The sequence below is a fragment of the Lagenorhynchus albirostris genome, chromosome 21, assembly GCF_949774975.1.
Source record: "Lagenorhynchus albirostris chromosome 21, mLagAlb1.1, whole genome shotgun sequence".
Lineage (NCBI taxonomy): Eukaryota > Metazoa > Chordata > Mammalia > Artiodactyla > Delphinidae > Lagenorhynchus > Lagenorhynchus albirostris.
Window position 1 is genome coordinate 17,743,153 of NC_083115.1, and position 15,938 is coordinate 17,759,090.

The window sequence follows — 15,938 nt, forward strand, 5'->3', positions numbered from 1 at the left end:
AGCCAGCTCCCCATTTGGTATCACCCAGTTTAGTACAGAGGAGCTCACGCGAGGCAACAAGATCTCCATTCTGAAGTCAGAGTACACTGGTTGCTCTGCCCCATAATTTCCGTTCTCTGCATTCGCATACCTTTGCAATGAAGATTCCTGCATCCATGATGGCCTTAATATGCCTCAACCAGCCAGAGTTCTCCAGTCCCCAAAGAAAATCACTCATGGAGGGAGATTTAAGTTCACACACTGCAAGATAAATCATGTTACAGAAACAAAATACAGAAAATCTCTCATTTTACATGTGATCATATTTGCAGGCAGTTCGTTAATGATTCCTTCACTGCAGTATTTTCTGGAAGACTTGAGTCAAGATAGACGCCCAAGCTTACTCGTTCTACTGAACAGTTCCAAGTAAAGGCTTTTCTATCTTCTTTGGTCACAGGGGACACTGCATCTGTTTAGGAGTATTATATTAGTAAAGTTTAAACCCCAATAAATGAAAATCATTGAATGTTACCATAGTAAAAATAAGAGAAGATTTATTTATTCTTCCAGCAAAGATAGTCAAAATGTGTCACCAAGAAGCACCTGAGTAAGAGTGCCCTGGAGGAAAAGACGCTTATAACGAACTCCAGCACTTTCCCAACTAGAACTCCATCATCCGAGCACCGCACTTGCGGACTGCTGTAAAAATACAAAACAGAGCTGTCCTAGAAGTCTTAAATGGAAGTGATCGACCTCCTGCTACCAACAACCCTACCCAAAGGAAGCAAAGCGTGTGAACTTAAACATGAGGCCCTGCACTTCCGATTGCTTCTAGAGCATCAGGTTAGGGGCTTTCCCTTTCGTTGAAAATGAAGATAATCCAGGATTCCAATGATACCTGTATTTTACAAAACTAAGGCAGCTGTGTAAACACTTCTATAATATTATCACAATTTCATCTTGAGAGCTTATCTTTTAGTTAAGCATGAAAAAACTTTAGGGCTCAGCGTTCTGACTACATATCACAAATATGACATTCCAAAGTTCATGGGGTTCATACCTATAAAGCCCTTTTGAGGAAGCTTATAAATTAATCAGTGAAAATTAAATAATGTTCCACAGATTTTGTTTGTTTAAAGTGTTGGTTTGGGCCTTGATCTGTTCACGTTTAAAACAGGGAAGGTGTACTAAATTATATCTAAGTGCCCTTCCAACTCTAGACTCCCAGATTCAACTTTAAGTCTATGAAAGCATCGCGCGCATTTGCAATACTTAGAAACAGTTAACAACGTTTAATTTATCAGATGCCCTTCCCTCAAATATGCCAGATAACAGAGGGTTCAGTCGTATTTCCCACAACATAAGAGCCACACAAAAAAAGCACAAGTAGTTAAATTCTGAGTCACAGACGGCAGCAGTGAGGAAGAAAATACCGAGATTCCCAGCTTTTAAGGCCCTTCTTAAGAAAAAACCGTATTATGAATATGTTCAGGCAAGAGTCCAAACTCTTCCTTCCAAAAGCTTGCCCTGAGCTGGAAGGAAGCCCAGCTGGAGAACTGAGTTCTCTCCAGCATTGCCCTGGTTCAGGACACTGTCCCTTTGAGGTCACAGTGCTACTGGCTCCCCACCAGCAGCGATTTAGATTGTTCCAGGAAGATTAACCTGATGTGCAGTCTTCAAACGTTTTTGCACGTGTGCCCCTCCACTGATTTTTAAAACTATGTACCCATAGCACAGGGAGATCAGCTCGGTGCTTTGTGACCGCCTGGAGGGGTGGGATAGGGAGGGTGGGAGGGAGGGAGACGCAAGAGGGAAGAGATATGGGAACATATGCATATGTATAACTGATTCACTTTGTTATAAAGCAGAAACTACCACACCATTGTAAAGCAATTATACTCCAATAAAGATGTAGAAAAAAAACAAAAACTTTATGAACACTGAAAAACAAAAAAACAAAAAAAACTATGTACCCTCTCAGGCACCCTAGAATAACGCCCCATAGTAAGACTGAAGGTGTGTTCGCCGTCTGTAAGGTGGCAAAAGGACAGTCCGTTACGGGAGGTGGGAAAGGACGGCTGGTTCACACCTGGACGGAGGAGCATCTCTAAGGCAGGCGAGGCAGTTTTAGGAAGGAGCACTTGCGGAAGTCAGTGCCATAAAGCCATCCAGCCAGGGCGCCCCTGGGAAACTCTTCCCGTGACCTCGGGGTGTATGTACTCAGTGTGAAGACAGACGCTGAATCTGCTGCAACTGAAAAATGCCAGCCCTGGTGAGAAACTGGGCCGGGCGTGGCTCTGTCCTCGGGGAGGCGGACGGGGACGGGCTGGCCGCAGGGCTGCCCAGGCCCTCCGTGCAGCGCACATGACGCAATCCCCGCACCCTCTGTGCTGCGGCCTCTCCCGCGGGCGCCTGCTGTTTGGCCTTTCTGTCCAACCCCGGCCGTGACCCAGACCGTTCAACTTAATCCTAAAATACACACATTCCGCCACGTAGAGTCTCTGGACCCACTGAGTCCTTTAAATCTTCCGCAGATAATACTGACTTGCAAACAGTTTTTTGTGATTTTTTTTTTTTTCCCACTGAACTAGCCCAAATTTCTGGTGGTCATGATCGGGCTCAGGGCTAGCTGGCATCCTCCTTCATTTCAAAAAGTCCAGGGAGCTAGAGGGATATTTTGGCATCCAAGCTCAGAAGCTCAGTCCAAGGACAAATGATCCCTTTTGCCTTCTCTTCTCACCAGGTGTGGAAATGACAGCGAGTTTAAAAATACAGACGCCAGGCTCTCCAGCTAACTGGGAGGTAGCCTGTGCCAGTGGCAAGAGGGGACCAGCCAGCTCACAGAACAGGGCCCTAAAAGGTGCTGTAGAGAGGATGCCCAGGCCACCCTCTTCATTGGCTCACGGCCCAGGGGACCAGCTGCCGCATCTCTCCCAGGTCAGCTCCCTTCCTTGCACACGGAGGATGGCTCCTTGTTTAACACATCTGCTTTCAGGAACATTATAACTGGGTACATTGAATAAAATAGCCTCCCGAGGTTTCACGCAAGGTAACGGCTGAGTGTTTCCCCTCACATGCTGAGTGGCCATTGTTAAGAGCAATCAGCCCACAGGTGATTAATACACATGGACAGATGGGGGTACACTTGAGACTCCAAGAATTAGCGCCTGGATTTTTAAATATAAAACTGGTGGGTTTGTTTGGATAAACTCAGGATAAGGCAGAAATACCGATCGGTTCACCCTTGTTGCCAAAGCTGAACCAATATTTACAAACCATTTTGCTGAACAAAGTTCATTTCAGCTGACCTCAGAGGCGTCAGCCACAGATCACAGAGAACCAGACTTATTATACTAACCTGGAGTTTAATGCCTGGGTCTAGTGACATTTGTTTTACATAACAGGGCAACTATATCCCACAAACACATAAAAACAACACTTAAAAAAAGATCGATAATTACGGCACCTGAGGAAATAGGAAATTTATTTGGAAGAAAATTAACCTCCCACGATCTTCCTTAGCTATTTCCTATACCAAGCTCATTTCTTCCTACACAGTGACTGCGTGGGGATCAGTGAGGGTGCGAAGTCTCCATCTGAACCCTGTGGGACTGGTCTTTCTTGTGTCTAAGATCTAAGGTTGGAAGGTACATGGCCCTCCCTTACTTGCCAGCCAGACACATACCTGAGCTCTCCTCATGTTTGTCTCCTTCCCATCTTGGAGTCAAAAACCCAAGCCCAATGAAACGGCCTTCAAAGAACTAGCAAAATGATGGTAATCTCCCTCAACTGAACATCCCAGCAGGTGATACCATTCAAAGAGGACTTAATTATGGCCTGTACAACAGAAGTGTTTGGTAAAGCCTGCCCTGTAGTCTCCCTTTTTTACTTAGAGCCCACCCTGGTGACAGAATAAACTCTGCAGTGAAGTGTACTCAGTCTATTAATGTCAGTGCCACTCTCCTCCCCCCCCCCCGCCAACTGACATGGACCCTCTTTATAGAGGCCTTTACATTAATTGGAGAGATCTGTATATTAGCTTCTCTGTATATTACTGGACACCAATAGGATTCCAGCTTTGTTTGTGATGCTATTTTCTGGAATCTCCACACAATTAACAATGCCATAAAAGCCATTTTTGAATAGCCTTGTCGTCCTCTAAAGAAGTCGATGCTCATATCAAATGGTAAGTTGCGATCCAGCCTAAATTCTGTACACCTGTGCTAGCACTGCTTGCATTAGCAGCATACGTAACTATATGCAAACTCACATGGGCGTGAGTATGTGTCTGTGTCGAGCTACTAATAAACGTGTATGTGTGTGTAAATGCATGTATACACACACACATTCCAGTAATACTGATTACCATTGACCTAAAGAAAATCAAGCAGCTGGTTCACAAAAGAATGCCCTGCTAGCATTTATTAGCTTTGCATATGAGTTTTGTGTCTAAAGACACAATTTGCCACAAATAAATTTTAAAATATATATGCCCATTTATGTTACATTTACCATATAGAAGGCTTGGGAGTTGGTCATTTTCTCTCAGTGAACAGGAACTCAGCCAAAGACAGGGCTTAAGGAATGAGCAAGTCTAAATAGGAAACGTAAGGCAGATGAAAATAGAAAAGTCTAGTCTGCGAGAAGGAAGGGGTGCTGAGAGCCTGTGACGTCGGGGTGGATGTAAGATATTAGTGGCAAATGCTGGAGAGAAGGCCGAGAATCATGTGAGATTAAGATGTTGCCAGCAAATAACAAGTGGTGAAATAAGCAGTACACGTGGCTGGGGACGCAACTGGTGGAAAAGCATTCCACGCTCATCACACCGGCTGAGCAAAGCTGCAGGACCAATGCACCCATCGAATCTGAGGCCACACTGTCACTGGCAAGCAGATACTGAATTGCCCCATCCCCCCTGCAGCCTTATGGGAAAACTGCTCACCCTGTGGCTAATATGAGTCACGTCTATCTTTAGTTTTATGGGAGACACGTTCTTCTATAAGTGCTCCTTTTGTAAATGTCCTAGTTATCCAAAAACTAGCTGTCATGATTAATAAAATGAAAACAACAATTCTGAGGGTGAAATTTTTTGATCTTTGAATTGTCCCAAGGAACATCAAGATACAGCACAATGAGAATAAAAAACAGCCATTCTTCTCCCATTAAATCTTTGTTTTCTCTTGTCCTCTCCTTTGCTAAAATCACCCAGAGATGAGGTCTTTGGCTTTGACATCCAATTAAAACATTCAACCATCTGATCTACCCAAGGACAGCCCTCAGGAAGATCACTTATGAGAAAGCATCATCTTCTCTTCCCGCCAGAATTTTCTGCCCTATATCAAGATCAGTAACGTCACTTTGTATTAATAAATAAAGCCTTTTTCTATGCAATGCCCAGTGTATAGAAAACTCTCAAGAACTGTCTGATGTACAGATGACTGTCTAAAATAACTATGTAGCTCCCAGTGACTTCCTCTACATCCATTATCTACCATGCAGCATATATTTACTCCCAATTTTCAGATTAGCCAGTGTGGCTTAAAGAGTTTACTAAGTCGGGCTTCCCTGGTGGCGCAGTGGCTGGGAGTCCGCCTAACTATGCAGGGGACAGGGGTTCGTGCCCCGGTCCGGGAAGATCCCACATGCCGCGGGGCGGCTGGGCCTGTGAGCCATGGCCGCTGAGCCTTTGCGTCTGGAGCCTGTGCTCCGCAATGGGAGAGGCCACAACAGTGAGAGGCCCACGAACCAAAAAAAAAAAAAAAAAGAGTTTACTAAGTCATCCATGGTTACTCGGCCAGCAAATAACAGCTGGAGTCCTGGCCACAACACATACGCCCCAAAGCTCACGCTCTTTTCTCTCTGCCTCAGCGCTTAGAGCATTAGATCTCAGTCTAGATCGGGCGACACCATCCAGCCACATTTTACATCCTCTTACAACAAAGAGAGAGCCAGGTACACACTCTTGATGCATTTCTTTCTTCCAAGTGACCATGAATTGATAACTAGTGGAGCCTGACAAAGAGACCTGTTGCTCTAGTAGAACACTTATTAAAAAATCTTACCGCTAGGTGGAGCTCTCCAGTTCACTTTAATGGGAAAGTAGGTTTTCTGTGTGGAAACCCATGCCACGTGCTAAATTTTGAGGGACAGTGACCAGATTTTCAGCCAGGTCTTATTGGCTGTCTCGTCTAATAGGTTAGTAATCTCAGGAAATTAATAATGGGGAAAGTCAGAAGATCGAGAACTGAAAAAAGATCAGCCTTTATAGCTTTTCATTAGCTCATAGCTGGTAGAACCTCATAGCATAAACTTGTAGGCCATGTTACAGGAAATACTCACTTTGAAATGAAAAACTTACATGTGACTATAAAGGGTTGAACTCTTCCATTTCTTCCAGGCTTACTTAGCCATCGCCACATAAAGTAATGAGGTGAGGAAGAAAGAATCAAATAAAAAGGACACTGGGACTGAGAGTTACAACCTTACCTCTGAGCAGAGAAAAATACTTCGTGGGAACCTCGGAGCCAGGTGTGTTAGGGACCGTCCCCTTCTAGACCTTGGTGCACCCGAGAGCACCGGGCAGGGACGCCAGAGCAGGGAGTCGTCACACGAGCACAGCACCCACGGCCGTGGTGCCTCCCATGACACACTCGAAGTTCTCTGCTTTTACCTGTCCCTTCTACACCCAACAAAGGTTCTGAACAATCGGGCCTCACAACCTTCACACACAAGCACAGGTCACATATCTCTGGGGCCTCCTGACTTTACCACAGAACTTTCGCCATCATCACTGTTCCCAATTCTAGGGGAAACGATAGAAGTGGTTACCTCTTGGGGCCTGCTAAAAAGATTCCAATCTTTCTAGTTGAATCTTACAAACAGCCCTTCACTGTAGTATTGTCCAAACTGCTGAATGGGCACCGGGCCTTTGTTCCTGTGCTCTGGACCTGCTCCCATCTGATCGGCTGTCAGGCTGAGGTTTGTATCTCTGTCAGACAACTTGCTGAGAAAACACCCACCAGGCCTGGCATGGGGTTTATTAAATTATTTTTGGTGAACTTGTGCTGAGTGGACACAGACCGTATCACGAGGCAAGCACTTCCATGCCTCTGAAATTGTGCTTACTCCATGTCTCTTGAATAAAAAAATTAAGGAAAGTCACCCATAAGAAAGCAGGGGACCTATCAAATACCCGCCTAGCTGCCTGAATTAATCTACAGTCCATTCGCTTATCCATTTTATGCAGTACTTATTTTAAACTACTGTACTGCTTCCCAAGCAAAAGCATAATGCACCTTATACTGGAAAGCACTTTACAGTTTGCAAGGAATCTTTGTGAACAAATCTGTGAGCTAGACAGCAATGATATATTGCTTACATTGTTTTACAAATACAGGAAATGAAGTTTGTTCATGTTTACTAAGAGACTAAGGCAAGAACCCAAACCCAGATCTTCAGACACTTAGGCCAGGGCACTTTCTACCCAAGCCACCACCTAGAGAGACTGTAAAGCAAAGTGGTTAAGAGTATGGTGTCTGGGACTTCCCTGGTGGCGCAGTGGTTAAGAATCCACCTGCCTATGCAGGGCACATGGATTCGAGCCCTGGCCCGGGAAGATCCCACATGCCACAGAGCAACTAAGCCCGTGCGCCACAACTACTGAGCCTGTGCTCTACGGCCCATGAGCCACAACTACTGAGCCCACATGCCACAACTACTGAAGCCCGTGCGCCTAGAGCCCGTGCTCCGCAACAAGAGAAGCCACTGCAATGAGAAGCCCGTGCACCGCAACAAAGGGTAGCCCCCGCTCGCCGCAACTAGAGAAAGCCCACGCACAGCAACGAAGACCCAACGCAGCCAAAAAATAAATAAGTATATTTAAAAAATTAACAGTGTCCAGTACATAATAATCACCCATAAATGTTATATCATCATTACCATGTGGGTGGTTATCTGTGAGCCTAATAAAAGAACCACAAATCAACGAGGATCATGGTAAGATGATGGAAAGTACTAGGCTCAATTCTTCCTTTGTTATATGATACCAAGAAGGGTATGTCTTTAAAAACTTTTTAATTAAAAATGTAATACACCAGACTTTGTAACTGGAGATAGGCGCTCCTACTGGTCTTGAAGAATAACCTGTCGTGTTGTGAACAGCTTATGTGGAGGTCCAACATGGCAGAGAACTCTAGGACCTAAGGGTGACCGCCAGCTGGCAGCGCTCAGGGCCCTCTGTTGAATGCAACCAATAACCTGAATCAGCCTGGAAGCAGATTCTGCCCCATCCAGGTGTCCAGATGAGGACACAGTCCGGCTAGCACCTTGACTGCAGCCTTGTAAGATCCTAGGCCTAGGCAGAGGGATCCTGGCTTCCCATTGACGCATGAGAAATGCCCAGACTCATGACCCTCAGAAACTGTGACCTGCTAAGTGTGTATTGTTTATGTTCCATGTAACGTACCAACCATAGACAATTTTGTAAATAAAGAAGGAAAAAGAAAAAGTTCACCCATCGTCCTCTCATTCTAATCCAATTATCATTCTGGAAATTCTTCATAAATATGGTTTACTGTATAGTGAATCAGAGTATGTATACAATTTTACAACCTGAATTTTTCACTTAGATTATACACGTTCTCCCATGTTAGTAATATATTTTTCACATTTATCATTTTTAATGGATGCAAAATTTTGTATCAAAAGGTAGAGTGTTTAGTCAGTCAACTATTGTTGAACATTCCTGAGGCTTCCAAAATTCTATTATTATAAATAAAACACTTCTATCAAAACAGGCATTATATGTCTTTTTTTTAAACCATATTTTGGATTAGTCCCTAAGGGGAATTAATCTGGTAAAAATATGTATCTCAGAACAAAATATATTAGGTACCTCTTGCCAATTTCAATGATACTAGACATATTTAAAGTACTAGTTTTACCATATTCTTTTCAGTATTGAATATTTTAATGTATTTGAATTTAAATACTTAAATTTAATCTTATTTAAATTAAAAAAATTTTTAAGTGAAAAATGGTACTTTGAGGTTTTAACTACCTTTCTTTAATTATAAGAGCAAGTTTAAATGTTTTTCAGTTTGTTTCAACTTATTTTTCTTTAAAGAATTAGACTGAGTTGCCTAACTTCACTGAGACACTTTCTTCATCTATAAAGTGCAGATAATATTACGTACAGCACACTGTTGCTGTGAAATCAAATACAGGCAGACCTCATTTTACTGTACTTCACAGATATTGTGTGTTTTATAAGTTAAAGGTCTGTGGCAACCCTGCATCGAGCAAGTCTATCGGCACCATTTTCCCAACAACATTTGCTCACTTCATACCTCTGTGCCACATTTTGGTAATTCTCGAAATATTTCAAACCCTCCACCAGTGAAAAGAATACAACTCTCTGAAAGCTCAGATGATGGTTACATCTTTTAAGCAATCAAAGATTTTTAAATTAAGGTACGTACAGTGCTTTTTTAGACATAATGCTATTGCACACTGAATAGACTACAGGATAGGGTAAACATAACTTTCACATGCACTGGGAAACCAAAAAATCCGTGTGACTCACTTTACAGCGATAGTCATTTTACTGAGGTGGTCTGGAACCGAACCTGCGATATCTTCAAGGTCTGCCCATTCGTGAATCATTTAAGTAAAAATACTGAGGAAGCCTGGCACGTAGCAGGTGCTCTGTTTTTAGTGAAATGCACGAGTCAATGAATAAGGGGTCAGTTATACAGAACTACACTGTGGCCAACAATATTAATCTAAGATTCATGTAGAATCCAGGTGCGCCAAAACTAGTGGTGGGGAGAAAGGTCAATTTTCTGGGCAACATACAAAAGGTGGAGCAGGTTGACTGAAAAACAGGAAGGTGTCACTGCCATCATGTCTTTCCCATAAACACCCGCCTACCTTGAAAACAGGTATTTATTTACGAAGAGGCACGACAGTGCGGCTCAATCTCAAAGCCCGGATGTGAGGTAATTCCATGTGCCCCTCTCTCCCTCCCTCTCACTGATTTCCTCCCCCCAAATCAAGGATGCCCTGGGCGGTTTTTATTTCCACATCTGATAACAATTTCCTCAGCCACGGAAAGAGCCTTTTCCAGGTTCTTCTACTGCCTGTTTCAACAACAACAAAAGAAAGAAAATATAGGGCATCCTTTTATTATTTGAGGGAAAAACCATTATTTACATGATCAAGAAGAAAGGCTCTGTGGAAAGCACGTAATAAATCACACAATTGCTACATAACTGAAAGACTTCATTATTATCTCACTGGGAGGTGTGAATGCCACAAAATAGTTTGGTTTAGAACTTAGAAACCAAAGTTAACATGCAATCAATCAGCTCCATAAAAGGACCTACACCGGATGTGAACTTGGTCCTAGATTTCAGTTTCTGATGAAATACCCTGCAGCTGTTGCTCACAGACAGGGCTATTTCGGGCCAGAATGCGAACAGTTTTTCATTTCTGTTATTCAGAATCTCTCCTGATAATATCAATATCCCTGATAAGAGGAATTTTGAAAAAAAAATAATAATCATGAAGGGAATGCATTATTCCACTTCCTACCAAGTGACCAGCGGTACAAACCTTCCGATCTCTTTGATGCCAAGACAGCTGTTTGAAGGATAAAAGCCTCAAAAGGTGGGTCTGATTGCATCAGTTCATCAGCTGAGCTTCCACGAGCAGTTTATAATTTACTTGGTAAAAACAGATAGTCAAACATTGGTCAAGTCCCCTGAAAGGCATCCAGAAAGTTGTCCTTGCTTATTGCACTGTCACAGGGCTGAAAAAGTGATGCAGAAGAACCACAATCCCTTATGAAACACAGGCTGCCCTCCCTCTGGAACGCGGTCCGTTTGCTGGTCCTTCAGAAATAGCGAGTCAGACCAAAGGTATGAGGGCAGGAGACATGGTTCCTAATAAGGAACCAAGTAAATGCTAATTTTAAAACAAAAGCCAAATCGCCATGTTCCAAGCACTCCTGGGAGCCACCTTCTGCACAGAAGAAAATACATATTCTCAAAAGTCAGCTTATGAAATTACTAAATGAAAACTATAAAGCATGCAAATGTTTTAATGATTCTGATATCGAACACTCTTCACACTAAAACTAGACTACCCGTTCAGTTACAGTACCAAGCTAGTCCAGTTTTTCAATGTCTAAAAAGCACAGCTTATAGCAGGGAGAGCCACACCGCCCATGATAATCTCCCAAAGTTTACGAAGTTCAATGCCCCAGGCATCCTCCTGTCCGCTGAGACATGGCAAATTTCACGTGGAGGTAAGATGGAGATAGACAGCTCTGGGGCCGTTATTTATTTTTTTTTTTTTAAATGCAGGAAGAGGTTTCGTCTAACCATTCAAACCCTCAATTGTAAACTATTTGCAATCAGGGGCATCAAAGTGTGGACTCACAGACTGTCAGGGCTGGATGGGTCCACAGAAATTATTAGTCCAATCCTCTCCATTTACAGCAGGTAACAGAGCCCCAAAGAAGGTACATGACGTGTTCAAAGTCTCATAATGACTGAGATGACCCCGGGAATCCAGGAAGGAGAATGGCAATCAGGCTTGTCTGTGACACTCAAGTTCCTCCAGCCCCACCGCTAGCTTCTCACTACATCCTGCTCTGATTAAGCACTGGTTACTGAGAGCAAACGTGCATCCCGAGAAAAAGGGAATTCGGCACTTTGTCCCTCTTCACTACAGACCCCACATTTCCGGTTCAGACCGGACTGCCCACTTCCCTGGCACACAGCGCCGCCTCCCCAGGGCTTCCTCCCAGAAGTGCGAGCCCAGCATTTACAGCCTCCCCTGGTCCAGAGGCACAAAGCCCTGGGTTATGCATCCTCTTTCTCTTCCGTTCCCACAAGAGGGAGAAGTGGTGGAGATAACAACAGACTCCTCCTTGGGCCTTGGCAATCGCAAGAGCATAAGCAGTAAACGAGGCTGGTTTTGCTTGGAATATGTGATTTCTGGTAATTAGATTACGGCTGGTGTGGCCACATGAATAATTCCTCTACGTTGCATAACCCAGCTTTGCGACTTGCTCTCCCTGTGAGTACAGAAGCCTGGGCGTACGCGTCTCGTGGTGCTCGCTGGGTGGGGTGGGTGGAGGGAGCGCGCTGCAGCAGTGCTGCTGATGGAAGGGAGAACCAGGACCCCCCAGCATCCTTCTAATGGCCATTCAGCCGCTCGGATTCAGTTTATGGGCCTCACGTCCACACGTGAACAGCTGGCGGTTTCGACGTAGGACTGCTTTATCTCCCAATGGTCTTGAATATGGGTCGAGCTACTATTATGAGAGAGAAAGAAAAAATATCCCCGTGCACTTCTATCTTAGGTGTTAGCTACCACCGGAGAGAGCCCGGCAGCTAATACCACGTGACAAAACCACTCCACGATGACACCAAAAAAGAAGAGAAAAGCTGTTACATGTTTAAAGAGTCCCTGCATTTTGATATTCTTCCCAACTGATCCCACCCTTGCAAACAACATCGAAGTAAAGCACAGTTTTCATATCAACAGACCATCTTATTCCGTCTTGGCATTAAAACATTTAACTGCATTTTTTAAATGCTGTGCATAAGGAAATGGTTTACCTTCCAGCATTTTTTGCAGACTGTTCCTCATGACATGGATGTTCTCTATCCCGATAAACTGAAACTTGATATTGGAATAATTGTCTTCGTTCTCATAGCCTTTCCCTGCAGCACGATTTGCCATCGCATTAAGCTGCAGTGGGCAGCAAAACAGAACAGTCACCAGTGATATTCATGAAACAATCACAACACTTCACGGCTAATATCCATAAGAACATTCAACATGATGTGCAGAAACATGCTTTAAATCCCGGGAACACCGCGCTGGGCTAGGTAGCTACAGACACTCGTGCTGAGCTTACGTTCAACAACATCAGTTTGTCGATGTGGCAACATTTTCTGAGCTGGAAGCATCCTAGAGATAAGCCCTTTTGGAGACGTTCCCTGTCAGAGATGCCAAATCCAATGTGGGATTCTGTACAGAGCCAAGTCGCCCCAATTTAATACCAAACATGACAGCCTTAGGTTGGCAGAAGAATATCTGCAGATACAGTTGGCAACATAAAGCTCTGTAAGTTAAAGTATTATATCTTCCAGTATTCGAATGCCAACAAACACATCAACGTATAGGAATAGTTAAGTCATTCTAATTTGCCTACAAGAATCCCTCAGGTACCCAGTTCAACTTTGAGCAGGAAACGCTGAACAAAACAGAGAGAGGGCAAGACATGTCCTCTGGCCACCCTATTTAAATCTCCAGAGAGGATTTTTTTCTATCACATTCATTGTCATAATTTCATCTATAAAAAGTCACGGTTCCTAGTGCAAACTGGGTTAAATGGTGATGAACTTTGAAGAAGAAATTTATGATATGCAAACTTCTGCCTTATTCCTGTGTAACTAAAATCAAGAAGGGGACAAGTCCTGCCTTAGCTGAGAAATACACAGATTTCTAGAATGAATGTATTATTGTGAATACTCCATTCTTGCTGTTCAGCTAAGCGGGCCATCACATCCTAGACATCAATATTCACTGACCATTCTCTTCCTCTGCCCACAAAGGGCAGGCGGGCTAGCCCAGGCAGAGAACTCACTACCAAAAATATATCCGTTTTTAGGACCACGATGCAGCACTCGGGGGATATTCATACTTTTCAAAAATCTAAGTTTAAGAAGCCAAGTTAAAAGCATACGTATTTTTTGACCCAGATTTCCTATGTGTGAGAATCTGACACTATTAAAATACCAGCACATAAAGACAGACGTCCAAGGATGTTTACTGCAATCTTTTTTTTTTTTAAATAACAGTTGAGTAAAAAAACCGGAAAACCTATGAATATCTCCATAGGGCCATGATTGGATGAATTATGGTATATTCATACCCTGGACTTCTAATAGGCTCAAGTAGAGACACAGAGATAGAGACAGACAGATATACAGATGTCTAGATATTGCGGGGAGAGGGAGGGAGGAGGGAAAGAAAAAAAAGAGGGGTGGGGAGGGAGGGGAGAAGAGAGGAGATACTGGGCCATGACACGTGAAGTGAAAAGAGTAAGCTCCAGAATAATATTCATACAATTATCCCATTTTTTGTAAAACAAGCCGACCTACAGACATGCATTTACATTTATGCATGCTGGGGTAAACAGAACAGAAATGAATGGAAGTCTACACCAATTTCGCAGCTGTTGCAGCAGACAGACAGAGGCGGCACGTGTGGGGAGCGGCTGCCAATACTACTCCAGACGCTCCTCCAGGCTTTGTTACAAACCAGATACAGTGGGTTTGTAATTTAAATAACAGAAAAAAAACATGGCAGGCCCCTCACTTTCCTGCTCCGTGATTCAGCTCACGTGACATCAGCTGGGGTGCGCCCCACTACCCTGTTTCCCATTTACGAAAAGATCATCCCCTTTCTCCCAGGCATGCTATGAGAAGGAGAAAGGGTTTGGTCTCAATAAAGAAAAAAATATAAAAATAGTGTTATTTTTAAGACAACTGATGTTCATGCTTTAAATTTTAAAAGTATTTTAAGAGGAAAATTTTTCTAAAATTACCTATAGACATTGTTCTTTTGAAATATACTATTATAAAAATATCACTGGTTTGTATAATTATTTTCCAAAGTTGCTGGCTTATTCTTTACAAGCTTCATAAATAAAATGGTTAACAGGATACGTGCAAGTATCTTTATGTTACATGAACCTTACGTTTATTCTGTATCTTGAATAATTCAAGTTAAGCCTTCTCACCACACACCATACTCTTTTTAAACAGGGCAGTGAATAAAAACCAAAACACTATTATTACTTTAATCTATAATTAGGACCCTATGTTCACATTTTTTAGTAGTTGATGACCTATGACCTAGGAGAATTTATCGATGGTCTTCTTTAAAAGCAAAGGAGCCACACAAGATGGCCTCTTCAAAGTCAACGGTACTTCTCATAATGAACAGAAGGTGGCAATATTTAATCTACCATCCAAAGTGTACTTTCTCAAGGTTTCCACATATTTTACAGGCCCTGTCAGGATAATGGGGCACTAGCTGACCCTTCAAAGCAGAAAATACAGTTTCATAATTAATAAAAAATTCAGAAGCTATCTTGGACCTATAGGTGTATTCATTCAGATAGAGTATCTCTTATATAAATAAAACGCTAAGTCTAGTTTGGTGCCCTGTCCCTTAGGCTGAGAACTCCATTTCACAGGCAAAGAAAAAGCTGTTCATTTCGGCCCCTAAAAGTTCTCAAATAGTGAAAAAAAAACAACCTCAAAAGGTCACATACTATATGTTTTCAATTACAGAACGTGCTTGAAATGACAAGCTTATACAGGTGGAGAACAGATTAGTGGTTCTTTGTGGTGATGTAATTGTTCTCTATCTTGACTGTGGTACTGAATATACAAACATACGTATGTGATAAGACTTTATAGACTAAACACACACACACACGTACACACACACACACACACACGACTACAGTAAAACTGGGAAAAACAGAACAAGATTGGTGGATTTTATCAATGTCAATATCCTGGTTGCAATACTGTACACAGCTTTGCAAGATGTTACCACTGGGGGAAAGTGGGTGAAATGTACAAGGCATCCTTCTGTATTATTTCCTACAACTGCATGTGAATCTACAATTATCTCAACATAGAAAGTCTAATTAAAAAAAAAAATTCTCAAACAGATAAAACAATGGAGGTAACTGCGTTCCAGTTTCAACCTATGCTTAAAGAACACAACGGACAACTGAAAAGTGGTACTGGAAAAAGTGCCCTGTTTTCTAATCCAAGGTCACTCTGCTATTTGATCATCTCAGCATCTTTGGGTGCAAAAAAACTCATAAGTGAAACCAAAAAATTCACTCATTCTCAACAAAC

General features: G+C 42.8%; 1 protein-coding gene across 3 annotated transcripts in view; it reads right to left on the reverse strand.

Moving 5' to 3' along the window:
* Window positions 1-15,938, reverse strand: part of MTMR7 (myotubularin related protein 7) — a 94,420-nt gene that overhangs the window by 10,128 nt on the left and 68,354 nt on the right. For all 3 annotated transcript variants that reach the window (XM_060136365.1, XM_060136366.1, XM_060136367.1), the window contains 2 exons: window positions 12,609-12,741; window positions 131-240 (listed from right to left, as the gene is read on the reverse strand). In XM_060136365.1, the coding sequence (XP_059992348.1) occupies window positions 131-240; window positions 12,609-12,741 (243 nt within the window). The remainder of the gene's footprint in view (window positions 1-130; window positions 241-12,608; window positions 12,742-15,938) is intronic.